This window comes from Dermacentor silvarum, chromosome 4, assembly GCF_013339745.2.
Source record: "Dermacentor silvarum isolate Dsil-2018 chromosome 4, BIME_Dsil_1.4, whole genome shotgun sequence".
Lineage (NCBI taxonomy): Eukaryota > Metazoa > Arthropoda > Arachnida > Ixodida > Ixodidae > Dermacentor > Dermacentor silvarum.
The window spans coordinates 41,829,428-41,850,195 of record NC_051157.2 but is presented as its reverse complement, the minus strand read 5'-3'; the positions used below and the strand labels follow the sequence as shown (position 1 = coordinate 41,850,195).

Below are 20,768 nucleotides of genomic sequence, written 5' to 3'. Positions count from 1 at the left end.
GATTCTGCCGCATCATCTGGTGGTGTGGCCATAAATACTCGACAGAAGTGTAGCCTGTCAGCAACTTCCACTTAATACGGCACTTGAGGCGGTAGCCGTTCGTGCTGTACTTCTGGGTAAACTCGTTACTATTTGCTCGCTCTACATACCCCCACATTATCCTTTACACAAACATGAATTTCAGTCACTAATAGATGAATTACCAGAACCTTACCTAGTTCTTGGCGATTTCAATGCACACAGCAGCTTGTGGGGCGACACGCGTATCGATGCGCGAGGACGCCTAATTGAACAATTTCTTTTCTCCTCTGGTGTGTGTCTCCTGAATAAGAAGGAACCCACCTACTACAATCTCGCAAACAAAACGTTTTCTTCCATTGATCTCAGTGTAGCTTCCCCGTCTATATTTGCTGAACTTAAATGGGAAGTTATAAAAAATCCTTACGGGAGTGACCACTTCCCGATACTGCTGAGATCACCACTACAAAACGAACCTCCACCACAGGCACCCCGCTGGAAGTTGGATATGGCAGATTGGGAGAAATTCCAAAGTCTTACAAGTAGTATCTCGTGGTCTGAAATATCTTCGCTGGGAATTGATGCTGCTGTCGAGTATTTTACATGTTTTATCATTGATGCCGCTTCTGAATGTATACATGAAATAAGTGGTGAGACATGCAAACGCCGTCTCCCATGGTGGAACGAGGAATGTCGGAACGCTCGTAGGAAACAGAACAAAGCGTGGGGGTTGCTACGCGACTCCCCAACTGCGGAGAATCTTGTCAATTTTAAGAAGATAAAATCGCAGGGGAGAAGAACACGTCGACAGGCCAGGAGAGAGAGTTGGGAGAAGTTTTTATCAGGCATCAACTCGTATACAGACGAGGGCAGAGTCTGGAAGAAAGTTAATAAGATAAAAGGGCTACAAACTTATTCACTCCCGTTGGTAAACACACAAGGCGACAGTCTGGAAGACCAAGCTAACTGCCTGGGAGCACATTTTGAACATGTGGCAAGCTCATCCCATTATTCGCCAACATTTAAAAGACACAAGGCTACCATAGAAAAACAGAAAATAGAAAGAAAATGCACCGGAGACGAGGCATACAACCAGCCATTCTGCATCGCTGAGCTCTATGCGTCGCTTAGTTGTTGCAACAAGTCTGCCCCAGGCACTGATCGCATAGTTTATCAAATGCTAAAACACCTTCCCCATGAAACAAAGAAAACTCTCCTCTGCCTTTACAATGCTATATGGTCCTCCGGCAAGATCCCCGCCGCCTGGAAAGAGGCCATTGTCGTCCCTATACTGAAGCAGGGCAAGGACCCATCGTCTGTTTCGAGTTACCGGCCTATAGCACTAACAAGCTGTCTCTGCAAACTGTTCGAAAAATTGATAAACCGCCGACTAATACATTTCCTCGAATCAAACAAACTGCTTGACCCGTACCAATGCGGGTTTCGAGAGGGTCGATCCACCGCCGACCACTTGATACGTATTGAAACGCAAATTCGTGAAGCTTTTGTCCATAAGCAGTTCTTTCTGTCTGTATTCCTTGATATGGAAAAAGCCTACGACACCACGTGGCGGTTTGGAATACTAAGAGACCTCTCACACGTTGGTATACGTGGTAACATGTTAAATGTCATAGAAAGTTATTTATCTAATCGCACATTCCGTGTTCGTGTGGGAAATGCTGTATCAAGACCATTTGTGCAGGAAACTGGAGTGCCACAGGGCGGGGTGCTGAGTTGCACTCTCTTTATCGTAAAAATGAGTTCTTTGCGTCTGTATATCCCAAGAAACATGTTTTACTCTGCATACGTGGATGATGTACAGTTAGGTTTCGCCTCGTGCAATCTTGCAGTCTGTGAGCGGCAGATTCAGCTTGGCCTGAACAAAGTGTCTAAGTGGGCAGACGAGAATGGATTTAGCCTTAACCCACAAAAGACCACCTGCGTCCTGTTCTCCAGGAAGAGGGGTCTGCACCCCGATCCTGACATTGAGTTGCAGGGACAACGTGTGGCCGTAAAAACAGAACACAAATTTTTAGGTGTGATTCTAGATACGAAACTTACATTTGTGGCACACATACAGTATATAAGGAACAAGTGCATGAAAACAATGAATATTCTAAAAGTGTTGTCACACACCGTTTGGGGTAGTGACACAAAGTGCCTTTTAAATCTGTATAAGAGCCTCATACTCACACGACTAGATTACGGCGCCATAGTGTACCATTCCGCTACGCCAAGCGCCCTAAAGATGCTGGATCCTGTACACCATCTAGGCATCCGCCTAGCCACTGGTGCCTTCAGGACAAGTCCTGTGTCAAGCTTGTACGTAGAAGCGGACGTGTGGTCGCTTGACATGCAACGTTCATACTTAAGCCTTACCTATTTCCTGAAAGTAAATTCGAACTCGGAACATCCGTCCTTCTCAATCATAAATGATATGACCAGTGCCACACTCTTTAATAACCGGCCGACAGTAAGAGAACCCTTCTCACTACGTATAAGAAAAATTAGCGCAGAAATGGATATCCCACTACTTGAAAATAATTTGATGGCCCCAGCAAATCCAGTGCCACCGTGGCAGTGGCAACTCATAGAGTGTGATACTTCGTTTGTAGAGGTCACAAAAGACGCTCCAGAGGTACATATCCAGATGCATTTTCTAGAAATCCAGTTCAAGTACTCGTCCTGCACTCAGTTTTACACTGACGCTTCCAAGTCACATGCAGGAGTTTCTTATGCAGTAGTCGGCCCATCGTTCTCCGAGTCCGATGTACTGCACCCGGAAACAAGCATTTTTACGGCTGAAGCCTATGCACTTTTATCAGCCGTGAAGAATATAGGCAAGTCAAAACTCAAACGATCAATAATATTTACAGACTCCCTAAGCGTTGTGAAAGCTATCATGACTCTACATAGACACAAAAACCCTGTACTCATTGAACTATATTCTGCTCTGTGCAAAGCATACATGTCTAACCAGCATATTATTTTGTGCTGGGTGCCTGGCCATAGAGGCATCGAGGGCAATGTTCTGGCTGATCAAATGGCCTCATCAACTACATCGCGAGCCCTTAACCCTACCGCTTCTATCCCTGCCGCAGACCTCAAGCCCTACTTGAGAAAGAAACTTCGAAGCCATTGGCAGCGCTTGTGGGATGCCGAAACCAACAATAAGCTCCACTTAGTTAAGCCACAGATAGGTCCCTGGCATCCCGTTACGAAAATACGAAGAACTAATGTCCTATTCTCTCGTTTGAGAATAGGACATACATACGGCACCCACAATTTTCTTTTAACTGGAAATGACCCACCAACCTGTGGTAGATGTGGAGAGAGGCTTACCGTGCTTCACGCCCTCGTGGAGTGCAGAGGAGCCGAAACAGAGAGAAAAAGGCACTTTCCTCTAGCGTACCGGTACTGTCTCCCTCTCCATCCCGCTATGTTTCTGGGTGACAAACCCCTCTTTGACACCAAAGCTGTCCTGGGCTTTCTTAGCGATGTTATATTGCATGTTATTTGCCCAATAGTTTCATAGCGCATCCTCTCTCCAGAGGATGCCGCTGCGATAGTGGTTTTGTATAGCACGAGTCTCCAGGCCCTTGCATTTCAAAGGGCCTGTCAAGGCAGTAGTGCTGTTTGAAAAGACTAATCAGTGATAAATTCTCATTTATCATGATTATCTTGCAAATTGTTCTTTCGTCTCATAGTGCACCTCATTGGCCATTGCCATGATTTTATTGCATATATATTTTACGCATTTTACAGCGATTGTTTTTAGGCCCTTTTACAGCCACGACACATCTATCTTTCGCAATTCATTGCTCCATTGTCAACCTATTAACACTGGCCTGGCGCTCTTTGGCCATACCTGGCCCTTGCGCCATTAAACACCATTCATCATCATCATCGGGGAAATGGTGGGCTAGTGGCTTCTGTCAGCTATATTCCATTTATAAATTGGGTTGCTGTTCTTAATGGGTTTCCTCCGTCTTCCCTGCCAGTCACCTGCTCCTTCATCACAAGTTTTGTGAAATATTCGTAAAAACCTGTCATATTTTATTGTTACATGTCTAAACAAACCATCTAAGCCTTTCCTCGTGAACTTTTACTGCAGTGTACGCGACTTTCAATGCTGCTCAAACGTTGCAGGCTTTTTTCCTTGTCGCCCCCGACACCCATTTTACCCTCATTTCAGTCACTTGTACTGTCTAGGTGCAATACTTGTTTATCGTGATTGCTTCAGCTCAGGACGTCAAGCAACCACCATAAAAAGCCTTCAGTCACGAAATCATAATAATGTAGCGACAGAAAGCATCCCTCGATGCCACGACACTTCTGCCTATGCTGCCACTGCATTCAACAATGAAAGTAATGTGAGGAAGCTTATAGAAACAATGCCCCGACATAAACTTGTTTCATCACGTTCTCTCCTGCTGGTTTAAGCCTCTTGGCGTGCTCTGAAATCAATGTCCCTGAAAGTGGTCTTCTTGTCTAGTTATGTCATGCTCCCCGTTCTGTGCCATTGCCAGCTTTCAAATGTCGCTCTGAAGCATACCTACCATGCTTTGCCCATGAGATGCACACTGCACTTGCTTGTGGATCCACTGCAGCACTGACGTGGTGTTAGCCACACAGTATAGCCTTCTATTGTGATTTGTCACGCCCTGCACCTTTTAGTAAATTTTGCTTGCACTGCACCGTCCTGTCAACCTACTTGCATACCTCAATTGTTTTAGTCCCTGCACTGAATTGCCCGGTTCTTTTAGGGCAGAGGCTCCCAATCTGCTCATCAGGGCTGCTGTCAATTCCATTTCTGGTCCACACTGCTGCTTGCACAGCCAAATGCACCTCTTTGCTGTGCTTAGTACAGTTAACTGCTGAACTTTGGTGGCAAATTTTCAAGGTGGAGAAGTGGAGCTTCACTGTTGCCTTTTGAATGGGAAACATATGTGACATATTTTTGACACGTTTCGCGCATTGTTGCCTGGAATCAGCACGTTTAGTTTGCACTGTACTAAGATTTTGGCTGAAGTATATTACATGCAAGTACTGGCATCATGGTCGAATGATGCGTATTTTGGCCGTAATAATGCTGTCATGCGCAATGTTAAGTGAAAAGCATTGCCATGACAAAAAAAAAAAAAAAATTAGTTTGAAATATGTGGTGTGTTGCTGCTACTTTAGGCCTTGTGAGCTGCCATGGGGGCTCAGTGGTCATGGCATTCTGTTGCTAAGCGTGCCATTATAGGTTCTATTTCTAACTGCAGTTCCCACATTTCAGCAGAGGTGGAATGTAAAAATGCTGAAGTAGTGAGATTTCAGTGCACATTAATATAAACCCAAGGTGGCCACAGTTAATTTGGAACCTCCCCCATTGAGGCATCCTACATGGCCAAACTGTACTTCAAGGTGTTAAGTGCAATCAGTTACCATATTAGGCTGCATTTCATGCAGGAAGGTATGAAACAGAAACAGCTGAAGTTATTGTTGTTACAATCTGCTTTTGCACGCTAGTCTGCTGAAATTATTGCAAAGTGCTACACTACTTACGGGCACATAAGAACATGCACATGAAACATAATGCGTGGACCACATTGCAATTTTCTGGAGTGCTAGCACTGTACTTTTGGGAGGGGAATAGCAACACCTCCCAGAGGCCACAAGCCTCTCATAGCCTGCTCCTTAGTTTTGCGGCATTCTGTAATGTAGTATAAGACATTTAGTATCAGACATTATATCAGAACATGTTACATGTCGTGAAGTTGTATGCCTAAATGTTGTGCGATTTAATGGTGGCATTATGCCGGGTGCAAATTGGGTACTACACAGTTGCCAGTGTGGCCACTTTCTCAGTAAAGCTCTTAAGGGGAGTTCCAAAGCCAGCTTCCCGTGGCGGCATGCTCGGTATCAAATGTTAATCAATGTAATTTTTATTTCTCACATCACGTTACATTGAAGGTCAGCTAAGTATTTGTACGGCTGCGGTGCTGAAAGCTGATGGCACAGACCCCTAGTACTTCTGAAGGGTGTGCGAACTCACTCATACAGCTTTGCTGTCTTTGATGTATCAGTTGCTCAGATTGCATACATCTGCGAAGAATTTTTTTTAAGGATCATCTCGTTGTTCATAACCCATAACACTTTGCCACGCCTGCGATCCGTTTGCCCACAGAAGGTTGACGGAGCGCAACTTCTGGAGCTGACCAAAGAATCTGTCATGGCCCTGACCGACATGAAGGTGGGGCCTTCGCTCAAGATCTTCGACCTGATTCAGCAACTCAAGGCAGAGTTCAGGGGTAAAGACTGTCTCAATTGAAGCTTCCCGAAGGAGAGGCCTGCCACTTTCTTGAGCCCACAAGGGGGTTGCCGAACCGGGGTCATAAGACAATCCCCAGTCCCACTATACCTTTAAAACATCATTTTTTCTATAATTTCGATTTTGCATCAGACAATTGTTTGGCTGCACATGTCATGTGCTTCCGTTTACACTTGTGTTCTAGAGTTGAGTGCAATTCGTGATGTGCTGAAAAATCATGCATCACCTCCCATCATGTTTCTCTCATTTGCTGAATGCTACCAAGTAAGCAGCTTATTTTTTTTTTTTTTTCTTCTATCTACTGTCTCCTCTGCATGTACATTCTTTGAGTGCAGTGTCACAGATGCGCAGTGCTGGTTGTGAAGCTGTCCATGTCCAAGTTTCACAGAGGGAACCTATTTGCAAATAAAATGAGCCTTTCGAAACAAATGATTTTACAGTCTGTTTTCTTGCCAGTATTTACTGAAGCTGTGAATGTGCTTGAACGTTACACGCTGTACTATATAAGTTGAAAGCTTTTTTTTTTTTTTTTTTTTTTTTTTTTTTTTTTTTTTTAGTGACTTGTAGCTTGCCACACCTGTGACATGTATTGCTCAGTTCCACCTTTACAGCTGGTTTATGTATGCAGTGGTGGACATAATTTAGCATTTATGAGCCGATTAGCAAGCTTTACTAATTAAGTGTATTATTAAGACATACTTTTACATTGCAGCCTTGAAGTACTCCATATAGTAGAGAGCTGTCAGTGCTGGACCTGTCGCTGCAGAGAAGAAATACGGATTCGTTCAACATTTTAAAGGCATTATTACCTGCTTCCTGTTAATTTTACATTTAGCAGCAGAGTTAAGTAAAATGATGTATGAAGGTTATGAACAATGTAAAACTCTTGTGAGCACTACAAAACAAGTCGCCATTGCACTTTTACCACTATCAGCGTTTGAGAGCTCAGAAGCTTAACTTAGTTTACATTTAGACTTATTGCACTTTTACCAATATAAGCGTTTGAGAGCTCAGAAGCTTAACTTACTTAGTTTACATTTAGACTTAGGGATGTTGATTTTCACTTGCTTATCCAAAGACAGCAAGAAAAAGGGGCAAATTTGTGCCACTCGCAAAGTTCAGTCAGCAAGCAACATCATTTGTAAGAAATTCCCTGTGCTAGTTGACTGGCTTGGCCAGGTGGTAGACTTAATGGTATTGTAAGTTGTGCTGGATAAATCTTATGAATGTGGCCAATTTTTGTGAAGGGAAACTGAGAAGGTGCACAACAAACATTGGATTGGTCTTTTTCATGAGCTAGTGCGCCAGCTGTTGTGGTAACCCACCACAGCAGCTTAGTGGCCATGTCGTTGCGCTGCTGAGCTCGAGATTGCAGCAGCTACATTTCGAAAAGGATGAAATGCAAAAATGCTCAATTACCTAGATTTAAGTACTCATCAAAGAACCCCAGGTGGTCAGAATTAATCCAGAGATTCCACTACGGCATGCCTCGTAATCATGTTGTGTTTTTGCACGCAAGTGAAACCCAGATGTTTTTTGCTGTTGTAGCGGAACACAATGTCGCATGAATTCGTCGGAGTGCTAGTGCAGACAGAGTGGTGCCATCCATCTTTGTTAGGGGAAATAGCAAAGGGCAGTGTTGAAGTACACTGTCATCCTCTGCTATATGCAGTGCTGGAAGGAGGTAAAGGAGGAAGTTAGCAGAGCATACACATTACACATCATGCGCACAAGAGTCGTGGCAAATGGCTCATGCAATTGTGCCTTATATTCTGAAGGGGTTCTCTGCCCCTGAATGCAGCCTGTTTAATTTCAAAGATGGAGCCTTGCGCTAGGGCTGTTTGCATACAAGAAAACAAAAAGGGGTCCTGGAGCACATTTTGAACATTATAAGAAAACGTTTCCAATCTGTTAACGAGGCTCCTGTGAACATGTGAGCCAAATATTATTGCACTGCATGCAGCAGGGCATTTACAATCTCATGTTAAAAGTAGTGAACGATAGCATGCTCTCTTCTCTTCTTTGCAATGTCGTCATGCAGCGTTATCGCAAGCAGCAGAGCCCACAACAGTTATTGGCTGATTTCATGATCACAAGAGCGTTCTCAGTAATACAATTATATTACTCATCTGAGTTTAATAAAGAAAAAATGTATGTGTCTGCTATCTCAAAGACAGTAAAACCATTTCATTTTTGCACTGCCAGTCTACATATGACAGATGCATGCTGTTGCATCCGCTGCACATGGGCTCCAAGATGAAAAGCGTAGCCTAGATACTGCGGCCGCCATGTGCCATCTCTCCATAAATCTTGCCGCCGAGACGTTCAATCTTTGCACGGGTAAAACTTCCCCTCGCTGTCTCCCCTGTGTAGCTTCCAGCACGCTAGTGGAAATGAAAGGAGAGAGAAAGCTGCTGATCGGTCCGGTAACTATGTCAAACCTCGCTTGTGCTTGAAAAAAATTTCTTTTTGATTTTCGAAGGCGCAGGAAATTCATGAGGCAATGTAATGTAATAGTGATGTGATTTTAGGATTAGTTAGAAGAGTGTTTCAGGGCCCCTTTAAGTTCCCGCTGCAAGGTTGACGAAGACGACACATTACAGCTTCACGGGCCGAGTGGCCTTGATGCCCCTTTCGATTTCTCCTCAGTACTGCAGGCTCAATCTCAGAGAACACACACACAAAAAAAGGATTGTAAGGTCTCATTTTGCCAAAAAGATTAGAGAGCTATGTAGTCATGAATGAGAGACACTTCATTGAAATGTGGCCTCTTGGGCTTTATATTGTAACAGTTTTTTTTTTCTTGATTCTGTTCTTGTTAATCCTCACATCCAATGTTTGAGTCCAGCTATAACCATGGCATGACAACATGGCAGCCAATGGAAGGTAAGGAGAATGGATTAAAAAAAAAAGATTTTTGCAATAAAGGTGGTCCTTGGTTACTGTACTCGGAGAGAATAGCATGTGCCATTCAGTAGACTGAAGGCTGTTTGTAATGCAAAAGAGATGAGGTTATGTAATTATTTAATAACATCGTTACATAAAATAGACTGGACAAAACAATGCACAACATCATAACAGAAAAATGCATTCATGAAAAAGGTTTCTCTAAAATCGTGACCTTCATATAAAACATCATTTTGAAATCTTCTTTACAGGTCTAGGTTGGTCAAGCAAAGATCTACAAAGCCTAGTGTATACGTGCTGTACATTATAAAAACAATAAAATAAAAAAACAATCTCTGCAAGTTCAGACATCTCTCAAAAGTGATAAATGAGAAGCAGAAGCAGTACTCATTGGTACCTACCCACACTGCCAATACAAAACAAACTTTTGACCTTGATGCATTTCCAGAACTAGAGTTTTGTCGAGCACCTTGCCAGCTTGGTTAATTATCACGACAGCAATCACAGCAGGTTGCAAACAGTTGCGACACAGGGCACAATAATGCCCTAATCTTGTGACATCAATGGATAGTTGCCTTTCAACAGTACGCAGATGTGTCGCATTGAGGTCACCTGACATGACATTGCAGTGCTAAATAATCAAGCGTTTGCTACAACATTTCAGTGTAGATTGAAAGATGGAGTTAATGTAGCGGCCATAGCTCTTTCTGTAAGAAATTGGTACAGTCGTGTCACATAAGCGCCCTATATGTGTCACTATGGTACCTTAATTTAAATGTGGTGAATAGCGTGCACTTGCTTACAACTACGCCCATGCCGCCTGCATAAAAATTCTACCTTTAGATGCAACAGTTGCGCAGTAAGGAATTACTCTCGGCAGTTGGGCTAGCGACTACAGGCTTTCTTGTTTTATGACAGTGGTTACGAGAAGATTCACAGTAGAAAAGAAGATCATCCCAAAAGTCCCCACGTGATCCCCCTTGCGCTTGCTTGAGAAAAGCTGTAATCGCTGATGAAGATGAAGCACCATCTGCCGTTTGTTTCAGTGCAGTCCAGACTTCAGCAACACGCTTCCAGTCCCAGGCAATCATAGGGCTGTTCCTGCAGAAAACAAACATTCATATCTGTAACAAAAGGTCTGTAAAGTCTGTAGCATTATGAAGTATGCAAGGCTGGATAAATGCACCAATATGGTAAGCAGCTGTTAAAGGGTCACTCAAGAGAACACTTATTCAGTTTAGACTGATAAAATATTCTTGAAAGAAACTCTATTCATTTATTTTGCAGTAATCGATTACTCGGAGAGAAAATGACTGTCAAAGTCCTCTTTTTTTATCTCTCGCTGAAATACCAAAGCGGGTACATCAGTATGACATCACAGATTTATAAGTACTTTCTTGTATCTGGACCACTGTGGTGCAGTAAAAGATCCTGAAACTTGCTAAGTTCAGTTTTAGGCTCTATTAAAATACAACATAGTTCACCTTTATTAACTCGACCTGAGAAGACGTAATCAAAATAGTCAAAATCTATGACGTCACAGCGAACTGATGCAGGAACTTCAAGGTGGTGGCGCCACCTGTCTTTCGTTTGTGCACCTTTTCTGGCCCACTACGCCTCCTCTCATGGTAAGAGTGGCTGTTTTGGTTTGTAGAAGCATAATTTACTGAAACAGCTCAACTTGTGCTTCTCTTTAGTGTCCCTCTAATGGCATGTTTGGCATCAACTATGTCGATTGCGCTCACTGCTTGCAACGCAGAACACTCTTCGCCACATTCCCTCCCTTCATGCCATGTGAGGCAGCATGGCAAGAAGCACCACACCAGATGGCGCCACCATCATGCATAGCAGCGGCAGAAAAGCAGAGCATAGGTTGCTATTCCATTGTGAACTTCGCCACGTTCCGACCATGCAGTTTCTCTGATCAAAGATGTCAACAACACTGCAACACAACAACTTCAAGTTTTTTACAGCACTGCAGAAGACTCATCAACACACAAGCACAAATAAATCACCATGTACGTTCAGAAGTTTCATCACCTGTATGTCACTGGCTGCAATTGTGGTATAAAAGCTGTTTGCTGTTTATGATCTCTAACTGCTTAAAATTTTACAATTCTCCCCATAATTCTTTTGTATGCAGTAGTGTGAAATGCCTAGTGCACGACCCTACAAGCTGCTTAACCCGTCAAATTACGGGAGAAGATATTCAAAATACTTTCAGAAATGACAAAATCTTTCAGTTGTGCAAAGGACCATTCATAAAACAAAACTGCATGCCCAATTCATACAAACACAGCACACTATTCATATTGCAAAGTAATAATGATGGAGAAAAGCGCAGTGCGTAAATGGACACATGCACCAAATGTATACCTGCCAACTCTTCTGAATTTTCCATAAAGTTTATGAATTTGGACTCCTACTATTTTACAAATGTTAGATAAAGCTTTATGAAAAATTCTGTTAAAAAAATTTCGCTCATCTACCAAGTACCACATCCATGAAAATATTCTGATTGTGAAAAGACACTAGAGCGGTATTTGCTTCGAGCGAGTTTATTCAGACACATTTCTGTAGCAGGTGTCAGCAGCATTTGAGACATATTACCCCTCGTCACCTCAAACGCTGCTGAAACGCAGACACCGCATCCCGCTGCCCGTCCCGCTTCTCTCCCCACTTCACACGAGGAATCGGCTAACAAGCAGCGGACACCACCACCTGCTGTGCCAGCCAACGAGATGGCGCATTTTGAAGCCCCTCCTCTCCTACTGGGACACCGCACGAGGGATTCGAGCAGATAACACGGACGCTAGACAAGAACAGAGACTCAAAAGAGAAAGACGTGTGGCAAGCGGCACTGTGTTGCGATAGTTTATTTAACCAAGCTCTCGCATTAAACCAGTTAACTTCCCCGCTGCCATGGTGCTGCCATGGTGCTGTCATGGTGCAGTTGACAGGATCGCATCAGGATGAACCACAAGACGCCACGACACCACACCGAACTTCATCCTTGGAATCGGAGGCCATCATCGTTGACGGCTTGTTCACGTCACTCGAAGGCAACGCCGTCGCCTCTGCCACAAAGAAGCAACTGGCCGATTAGCTGAGGGCTCGCAGACTGCCATGCCCTGGTCATAAGGTCGATCTCATCGAGCGGCTCATCTGAGACAACGTGAGTCGTGGAGCCATCGGGCCGATAGACGCGCCGTCAAACCAGGCTGCCGACTACGACGACAGGCAGGCAGGCGAACCAGTGGAGGTGCTGTCCGTTGAGAATGTGAGGCTCCACGCCGAGCTCAACATTCTCCGAGCCCAGGTGAGTCGTATGACCACTAGCGACATCCGTGAGGTTCTGAACAACACCAGCCTCAACGTCCGAATGCCGGCCGAAAACGTCACGAGTTCGCGCCTTGGCACGCTGCCTTACGCTCTCACTAACACAACGAGGACAGCGGTTTCGATCCAGTCGCCGACATCGAACAATCCCGCCAGCCATGATGCGGAACATCACGACACCACGAATGTTCCAACGCAGGGCTCCCTCAAAGCAGAGCCTTCTGTGGCACAGATCTTTGCCGCACTCATCAACACGCAAGTCCAGCTCGCGAACGCGCTGTATAGAGGCCCGCCAATGACGAACCCGATCCACATCCACTCCACGAGCGACACTTCGTCTGCAATTCCAACTTACGACGGGCCACCCCAAGAAAGTGCTCAGCGATGGATTGTGCAAGTGGAGCGGATCGCGGTGCTCGCTCATTGGACTTCCTTGCTCACGCTGGCGAGTGCAGCTAACCGACTGTCGGGATAAGCTAGGGACTGGCACAGCGCTTACAGTTCGCGTTACGAGACCTGGGAGGAGTGGAAGGACGCTCTCACACAGAGGTTTAAGCGGAAGCTCACGATGCAGGAGTTTCTCGAGCTGCAGTCGAAACGGCAACTTCAGAACAACGAGGCCATTGTTGAGTACATGTACTCGAAAAGCGCCATACTCGACAAGGTGCCGTACCAACTTGCAGAAGACAGAATCTTGCAGATTCTCAGCAGCATCAACGACAACACCTGGGCCAATCCGCTAGCAGCACAGCTCTGTGGGAGCGCACCGAGCTGCTCTCCTGGATCCAAGGCACCAAACTGAACGTTCGTGCCCTAAACGACAGAGGACGACCACTTTCAACGGCCTACCGTGAGCAAAGGTTAGGCGAACGTTGCAGTCCAGCCAACAACCCTACACCCGTACCGATGCAAGGCACGCGGAGAAATGACACGAGACCTCCGGCCCACGAACCAAATACGCCTGATTGTGCTTCAATTGCGGTGACCTCGGTCATCTGTCCCGTGACTGTGAAAAGCCCAAGCCTCCGGCGACAATCCTGGCTGACAAGAGGCGAGCCACGAGGAAGTACAAGAACAGCGGAACGTGGTCAACAGCAAAGCGAGCTAACTGTTTCTTGCATTCAAGCGGCGGCACTCTACCAATCGTGACGGGCTATGCCAACCAACGACCCGACCGCTTATGCACAGAAAGTGGTGCCAACGCATCAATCATGAGTGCAAGTGGTTTGACCGACGACATCCCCACGCAGACTTGAGTCTCATGTGAGGAGATCCAAGTGCTCAGCCGCAGCACACGCCCGACGCGCGCGGTAACACTGGACGTTGCTGTGAGCACAACAAAGGTTCGTCTTGGAGGTGTCGTCATCACGGAGCTACCAAGCGCGATCGACTTGATCCTTGGCTCAGACTGGCAACGAATTGCCAACGTCGACGTAATGTTTCGCACGACGAACTATATCACAATCGTCCCAGTCGAGCCTGCCGAGAAAACGTCATAGCCCGAGTCGTCACTCGCGAAACGGAGTACGGGACAACGCAGGGGAGTGACGCTAATTGCCTCGTTCTGCTGACAATCGAATGACTGTGCTCTCAAAGACGAGTTTCGTGTGCCTAAACACGAAGTGTGCCACGCCCGACGACGACTTCACCCAGCTGGTGGATGGCGCCGCGTGGAAGATAACGAGGGACACTAGTGATACCGAGAAGAATCAGCTCCATGCTATTCTACTGAAGCATCACCAAGCGTTCACCTCGGAACTGACTCTTTAGGCATGTGTCCGCACTCGGAGCACAGCATTGAGCTCAGAGGCGACATACCTGTGACATCGAGGCCGTACAGATGCTCACCGGCTGATCGTGCGTTCATACGAGAGCAAGTTCACAATCGCTTCCAATTGAATAATAAGACTGAGTGAAACCAAATATGGTGCTCCAACAATTGTCGTCTACCAACCACATCACCCTACGACACCATGAATAATGGTCCACGACTACCGCAACCTGAATGAAAAAATCACCCCATGACGACACGTGCACCTGAGGACAGGCACAATTTTCAGGGGAGCCTTATCAGCAGCATTTGAGACATGTTAATCCGCGTCACCTCAAACGTTGCTGAAACACAGGTACTGCGTCTCGCTTCTCTTCCCACCGAGACACTGCATTTCGAAGCCCGTCCTTTTCTACCGGGACACCGCATGAGGGACTCGAGCAGTTAGACGGAGGCTAGACAAGAACAGAGACTCGAACGAGAAAGATGTGTGGCAAACGTCAATGTGTTTCCGCCCTGTGTTGCGATATTTTATTTAACAAAGCTCTCGCATTAAAACAATTAACACCCCTGTATTGTGAGTGCTGTCACAGGCACAATCGGCAACAGAAAAGTAGCCGTAACAGTTGCTGTGAACTGAAAACAGTCTGTTGCTTGTTGGTCTCTGCTGTTCCAAGTTTGCTACTGCTTGTGTGCTACATATAAAAGTAAATAATTGTTAATAAAGGGTGTACTTATCCCACAAAATGTGTGTGCTCAGGGCAAATTAGGAGTTAACTAGGAGCATTACTCTACCCGTCCCTTGCTGTCATGTCCATGGGAATTTTTTACAAATATTTGCCGAGTGTTTCGAGAAACTGAGACAAACAACGAGGGCTGCAGAGCAGAACAGAGTGTCACAGAACTCAATCTATACCCACCTCGTCAGGATCCATTCATCTGCACCAGCAGTGAAACATGGCTCCATGCTTTCAGCATGCTCCTGTAGCCTCTGTAACAGGCACTGCATGAGACTGGGACTTCGGCAGGCTGCCTTACACAGCAGCCCGCTCTCCTGCCTCCACACGTACGCCGACACAGAGTCGTCCCCGAGTGCAAGCCTTCGAGCAGTCCACAGGCCAGTGCTGCATGACAGTGTGCGGTACCTATCATCCTCACAGCTGGCAAGTTTCAGCAATGTCTCCTGAAGAGGAAAACAAGAACACTTTTTCACAGCTAAAACAACAGCTGCCTTGTGCATAATAAAAAAAGTTGGTAAACCATTGTTTCATTCCTCACTATACGAAAAACTGTGAACTTCACTGCACTGTTTGCTGTGCATAAATTTAGGGCTGGAATGAATTACTAACAAATTAACTAGCAGCCTTTAATGAAAACTAGAGGAGCCTTGTTCTGAGCATCCTAAACCACATACCTGGTTTGACATTTCTTTTAACATCTGCTGCCACCGAGCACCGTGACAGGGAACACATTATTGTAGGCACTCGTATTAAACAATACTTGAAATGATTCCTCTTAAGGCAGTCACATTTAGACAAAAAAGAAAAAGTGAAGCACTGCCTGCACAATGATAAGCCAGTACTTTCAAAGAAAGAAAATTGCATTTGCTTTCGTGCCTTTTCTTAACACAACATATTTCAAGTGTCATGTGGAAAGGTATAAATATATTACTAAGCTAGTGCCACGTGCATGAACTAGTATAGCCACTCCGAAATTATTTGAACACAACAGCCAGACACCTTAAGTGCACTTTGAATTTGTGTAATTGTACAAAAGACACAAATCTCAGTGCTTTTTGGTACGGCTCATGAGATGTTAAAACAAACTGGTAAATAGAATGTAAGATGCAAACTTTTTTTTTTTTTTGCCTGCTACTCTTTGAAACAAGTGTAATCAGTCTCAATTGTGAGACTAATAAGCCTTAATCATCATGCAAAGTGATTCCAGCAGGATGGGCCCACTCACAGGTGACTTTCTTGCCAACAGGTCTAATTGCATATCCAGTGCATTGCTGAAAAGAAAATAGGAGTTATGCTTATGAACTGAGTCCCCCACATTACTCCTATTAAATGAAACTTGTTCATGTTCATAAATGCTCATGAAACAAACGTCTCAATTATTATTTGAGCCCAGTATTTCTCAATGCTTGGTTCATGAACTCTACGTGCTCAGGCATTGAGGCATGACCAAAATACTTTTTTGAAAGCAAATTGTACACATTAGGGTATACTATAGGCAATGATCGACTCTAGATACTACCACACTTTTCCGTGATCAGCTCGCTATGGCAGCATTTTGCCAGTTTACCCTGTCTGTCATTGGGAGACATGATGTCATGTTGCTGTCATCCTCAAGTATTAAATTTTGGGTGCAGTAGAAATTGCCGACGGATTGAACAAAACCTGAAGGTAATTTCTGTCCAAGTCTTTTGCCCTCAGCCCATTTTGGCTCTTCTCACTCAAGCTTCTTCCGGTAAAATGGTGCTGTAACACACATTTCAACCAAAAATGCTGAACAAGACATTTCCATTTATACAGCTACAGCTGAGCTTTGGGATTTCAATTCAATTTCATTTTCCTTTAGACAATAGAAAGGAGCTGACTACTAAAACATAAGCTTGACAAAATGACTTCCCCAGTGACATCATGATATGCTATAGTGGAGTGCCTTGGATAAATTGTGAACGCACGCTTTCAACCCAGCAAATGGGTGTTTGTGCTCTATCGCCAGTAAAATGTGGCCCTAGTGGGTAGGAATTGAACTTGCACCCTTCTGCTCAGCAGCACGCATTGCGCCTTGGATGTTGATGACCGGCAGCTAGTTGCGACAAGAAATCCACACTCAGTGCCATATACAGCTGTTGTGTCTGGCGGTCCTTCGGGACAAAGGAGGCCTCATCGACTACGGGGAAGCTATCAAGTGCTCTTCACGCTTGTCGGTTCTCGTGGCCGGGAAGTGTCACCTGGGACAGAGGGATTAGCAGTTAGTCTCCAGACTGCCTCATGCGTCGCTAAAGGGCAACGTCGCCCTTTGGTGCGGTTCCGTGAATTACCAGCGCCGCCCGAACTACGACGAGGCCCGGCGCCAACTGCGACGCGCCATCCTGGAGCCCCTTTCGAGACAGCTACCGCCCTCCCTGGAAATGGTGGCTTCCGCGAACTGACCGCTATGGAGAGGCGACTCTTTACTGGAAATGGTGGCTTCCGCGAATTGACCACTACGGAGAGGCGACTCTTGCAAGGGGCCAGCATCTAGCATTCCCGGATGTGGCTCCCAAGGTGTCAACCGCTGCCTGTTTACGGGGGCGACGCTCATGGGCGGGGTTTGGCGAACCGCTACGGAAGTGGCCATTGGCTAAGAAGAAAAAGTGCATTCCCTCGTCGTGTGAAAGAGGGAAATGAAGGGGATAAAACAGCTGAACTTGAGTCTTGTGAGAACACTTGACCATGTAGAGATGCTCGACCATATAGAGGACGCTCGACCATGTAGAACGCTCGGAGATGTAAATGCTACTACATGCAAAGATGTTAGCACGTAGACGGCTCCAATATCATGGAGCCCTTCTTGTAAAATACCGTATGTACATTTGTATATAAAACAGTTTTCTAATCTCCCTGGATATCTCCTCCTCCTGGCATCTGGCACGGCACCATCCATGGAACCTTCGAGGCCGCTCGGACTTCGACTGTCGCAACAATACTGAGAAAGAACAGAGCCTATGCTCACTCAGAAAGTCCCAACAGCTTTTCCTTGAGCATTTCAAAGTCTCCACCACATTCAGGCTGGTTATCCTCCTTTTCTTCAACTAAGTCCTTCAGTATTGAGTTGATCACAAAGACCTCGCACATCACCTGAAATGCAATCAGAGTTAAAATGAGTGCACCACACTTCAGAAGCATATATTTACAGAAACTATGCATTATGAGCAAATAAAACAAAAGGAACTGATGCACATGACTCATTTGTTTAGCAGAAGGAAACAGGTGCAAAGACACTAAAAGAAAGAGATTTACTTTCTATAATATGAGCTATCATATATGTATAATGCACATAACACGATAAATAGTCTTCTCAGTAGTAGCCAATGTGTGGCATATCAATGAACAAAGGAATACCTTTAATTGTTAATATGGCAATGCCGTACACATGCAATTGTATGCAGCAACCTCAATTTGTCACAACAGCAACCCTAAAAGGTTGGAAAATAGTTCCTACCTCCTTCATAAACACGGAAAACTAAGTTTCATAAGTGCAGTAACATATTTATCAATGCAATCTTGAAGAGATGAAAAAGAAAAGTGTCAGCATGTTTGCAGGAATGGTAGGTGCTTACATACGTTATGAGGGCACCTATACACTTTGAATACTTAATGTAATCAGTTATATTATGTGATTGAAGATTGCAGCATAAGCCACAGTAACGCAACATGTCCCAATATTCTTCTTTCTGGGGTTTTACGTGCCAAAACCAGTTCTGATTATGAGGCACAGTGTAGTGGAGGGCTCCGGATTAATTTTGACCACCTGGGCTTCTTTAACGTGCACTACAATGCAAGCACACGAGCGTTTTTGCATTTCGCCTCCATTAAAATGCAGTCGCCGCGGCCAGGATTCGATCCCGCAACCTCGTGCTCAGCAGCGCAATGCCTTAGCTAACTGAGCAACCACGGCGGGTCATGTCCCAATATTACCAATCGTGGTGGGCCAATCTAAATTTGACGAATTTCATCACTGAAAAGTTCTTGAGTTATTATGCATAACCACTGATGCATTACCTTCTAATCAGGTAGCGCTGTCCCACTGAATGAATTAAAAGTTCACAGATATGTATGCTCCTTTTCCGAACACTGTATCACTAAATGTGATGTGTCAGCTTTTATTGACGAACTGTCTCAGAATCATGTCTTCATGCATTGTAGTGTCTTAACAGGGCCATTAGAACGGCAACGCTTCTGAATGACTAGCTTATTTTTTCCCATTCCAGGCCAGGAAAATACATGTTTGTAGAAGACTCGGAGAAGGTGACCAATGGCTGTTACCTGAATTTTGTCATCCTAAGAATCTAACACCTTACACTGATATTTGTTTTGGTAACGCTACATCTGCCTGACATCACCAGGCTAAATAAGGGGGGAGAAAAAAAGAAAAAGAGAGAGAGATGTCATGGTCACTCAGGTTTTGTAAAACGTAGCAATGTACACGGTGCCTGTTTTCACCTTCAATGTAAAACTATAACCATCTGGAAAGCCTGAATTCTTACATTTATCTTACTTGTAAGCCGTTTAAGCCATCAAAGATCATCAAAACACCAGCTAGTGCATGCCAGAAGCTAAGAACTGGACAGTAATCCAGTTAGCACCCTCTTACTTCTCAAATCGCTTCCGACTGCGTAGATACAATCATGTAGCACAGTACCTCTAACCAGGGCTCTTGTGCCAGCTCCGACTCCAGCATGGTCTGAACAGTTCCCTTTCTCAACAAAGGACACTGAAGAATTTCCTGTGGTTTAGAAAGAAGGCAGTTTTACTTTTCTTCACTTTCCAGTTGCCGCGGTCGATCGTCTCGGAACTCACCGCCACTAGCAATTGAGATGAAAGTTTCAGATCATCGAAAGTCACGACTCTCCGTTTGGGTGTCAGCCTACTCATGTCCTTCAGCAACATCGCCACGTAACTGGCGTAGCCTTTTAAAATGGCTTCGTGATGCACCTGGAAGCGGCACGACATTCTGCAGTGCTCAAAAAACACAAGCGCTCGTTCTGTTGTACAGATAACGTCTATAATAAAAGTGCTACCTTCTCACAGTACTTGGCCCACTGAATGCTCCTCTCTAGCGAGTTTCGAGTCCAAAAAGGCTCGTCATGTGCCTTGACAAGTATAACGTGAAAAAACTGGTAAAGATTCCTGGCGAGGGCTTCCATTGGGAACGCCACTCAATGAGTGCCAAGAAAAGCCGCGCACAGCCGGATTTCGTGCGACACGATACACAAGCATAGAAGCGCCCGGATGCGTATTTCGGATACAAGCGCCCGATTTTCCGCGCTCTTTAACCTCAATGATGTCGATGGCGACAATAAAAACGAACAAAACTTTATGAACTCAAATTAACTCCTCATAAATGTCATCTATGTCCATATAATTTGCAGAAAGCTTTTTTAAATTAAAATTTTACGCATAAAAACACAGTTAAACTAGTTTCCTGGTTTTGCCTTTTAGGCGCACCTTTTAGTATCGTCTGCTAGTAGTTTAGGACGCCGTCAAAAAGAGCGCTGTCGCACCAGCTGTTAAGAAAACCACTTATTCGCTACAAATTTGATTATATGTATAACAAGAACATGTAATAACTCACAACGGAGCATCGTACAGACGTCGGTTTAGATGCGTCACTTCAGCTAAGCGCATAAAGTGGTAAGTTAAT

The 20,768-nt window shown here is 44.9% G+C and overlaps 2 protein-coding genes across 9 annotated transcripts in view; one reads left to right on the top strand and one right to left on the bottom strand.

The window, feature by feature from the left end:
• LOC119449853 (MBT domain-containing protein 1-like) overlaps positions 1-6,763 on the top strand; it is a 49,428-nt gene extending 42,665 nt beyond the window's left edge. For 6 of the 7 annotated variants that reach the window (XM_049665486.1, XM_049665483.1, XM_049665488.1 and 3 more), the window contains one exon: positions 6,191-6,763. In XM_049665486.1, the coding sequence (XP_049521443.1) occupies positions 6,191-6,334 (144 nt within the window). In that variant the 3' untranslated portion in view covers positions 6,335-6,763. The remainder of the gene's footprint in view (positions 1-6,190) is intronic. The other variant, XM_049665487.1, reaches the window with a different exon arrangement.
• Positions 6,764-9,343: 2,580 nt separating this feature from the next.
• LOC119449860 (uncharacterized) lies at positions 9,344-20,421 on the bottom strand. 2 transcript variants are annotated; one of them, XM_049665481.1, is made up of 8 exons: positions 20,146-20,421; positions 19,925-20,059; positions 19,767-19,850; positions 18,078-18,202; positions 16,317-16,362; positions 15,272-15,534; positions 10,045-10,342; positions 9,344-9,944 (listed from the first exon to the last, which is right to left on the bottom strand). In XM_049665481.1, exons 1-7 carry the CDS (start codon positions 20,269-20,271, stop codon positions 10,081-10,083), a joined length of 1,041 nt encoding a protein of 346 aa, XP_049521438.1. In that variant the 5' UTR covers positions 20,272-20,421; the 3' UTR covers positions 9,344-9,944; positions 10,045-10,080. The 2 variants fall into 2 exon arrangements, with proteins under 2 accessions (XP_049521438.1, XP_037569066.1); XM_037713138.2 differs by having other exon boundaries at positions 9,344-10,342.
• Positions 20,422-20,768: the final 347 nt, after the last annotated feature.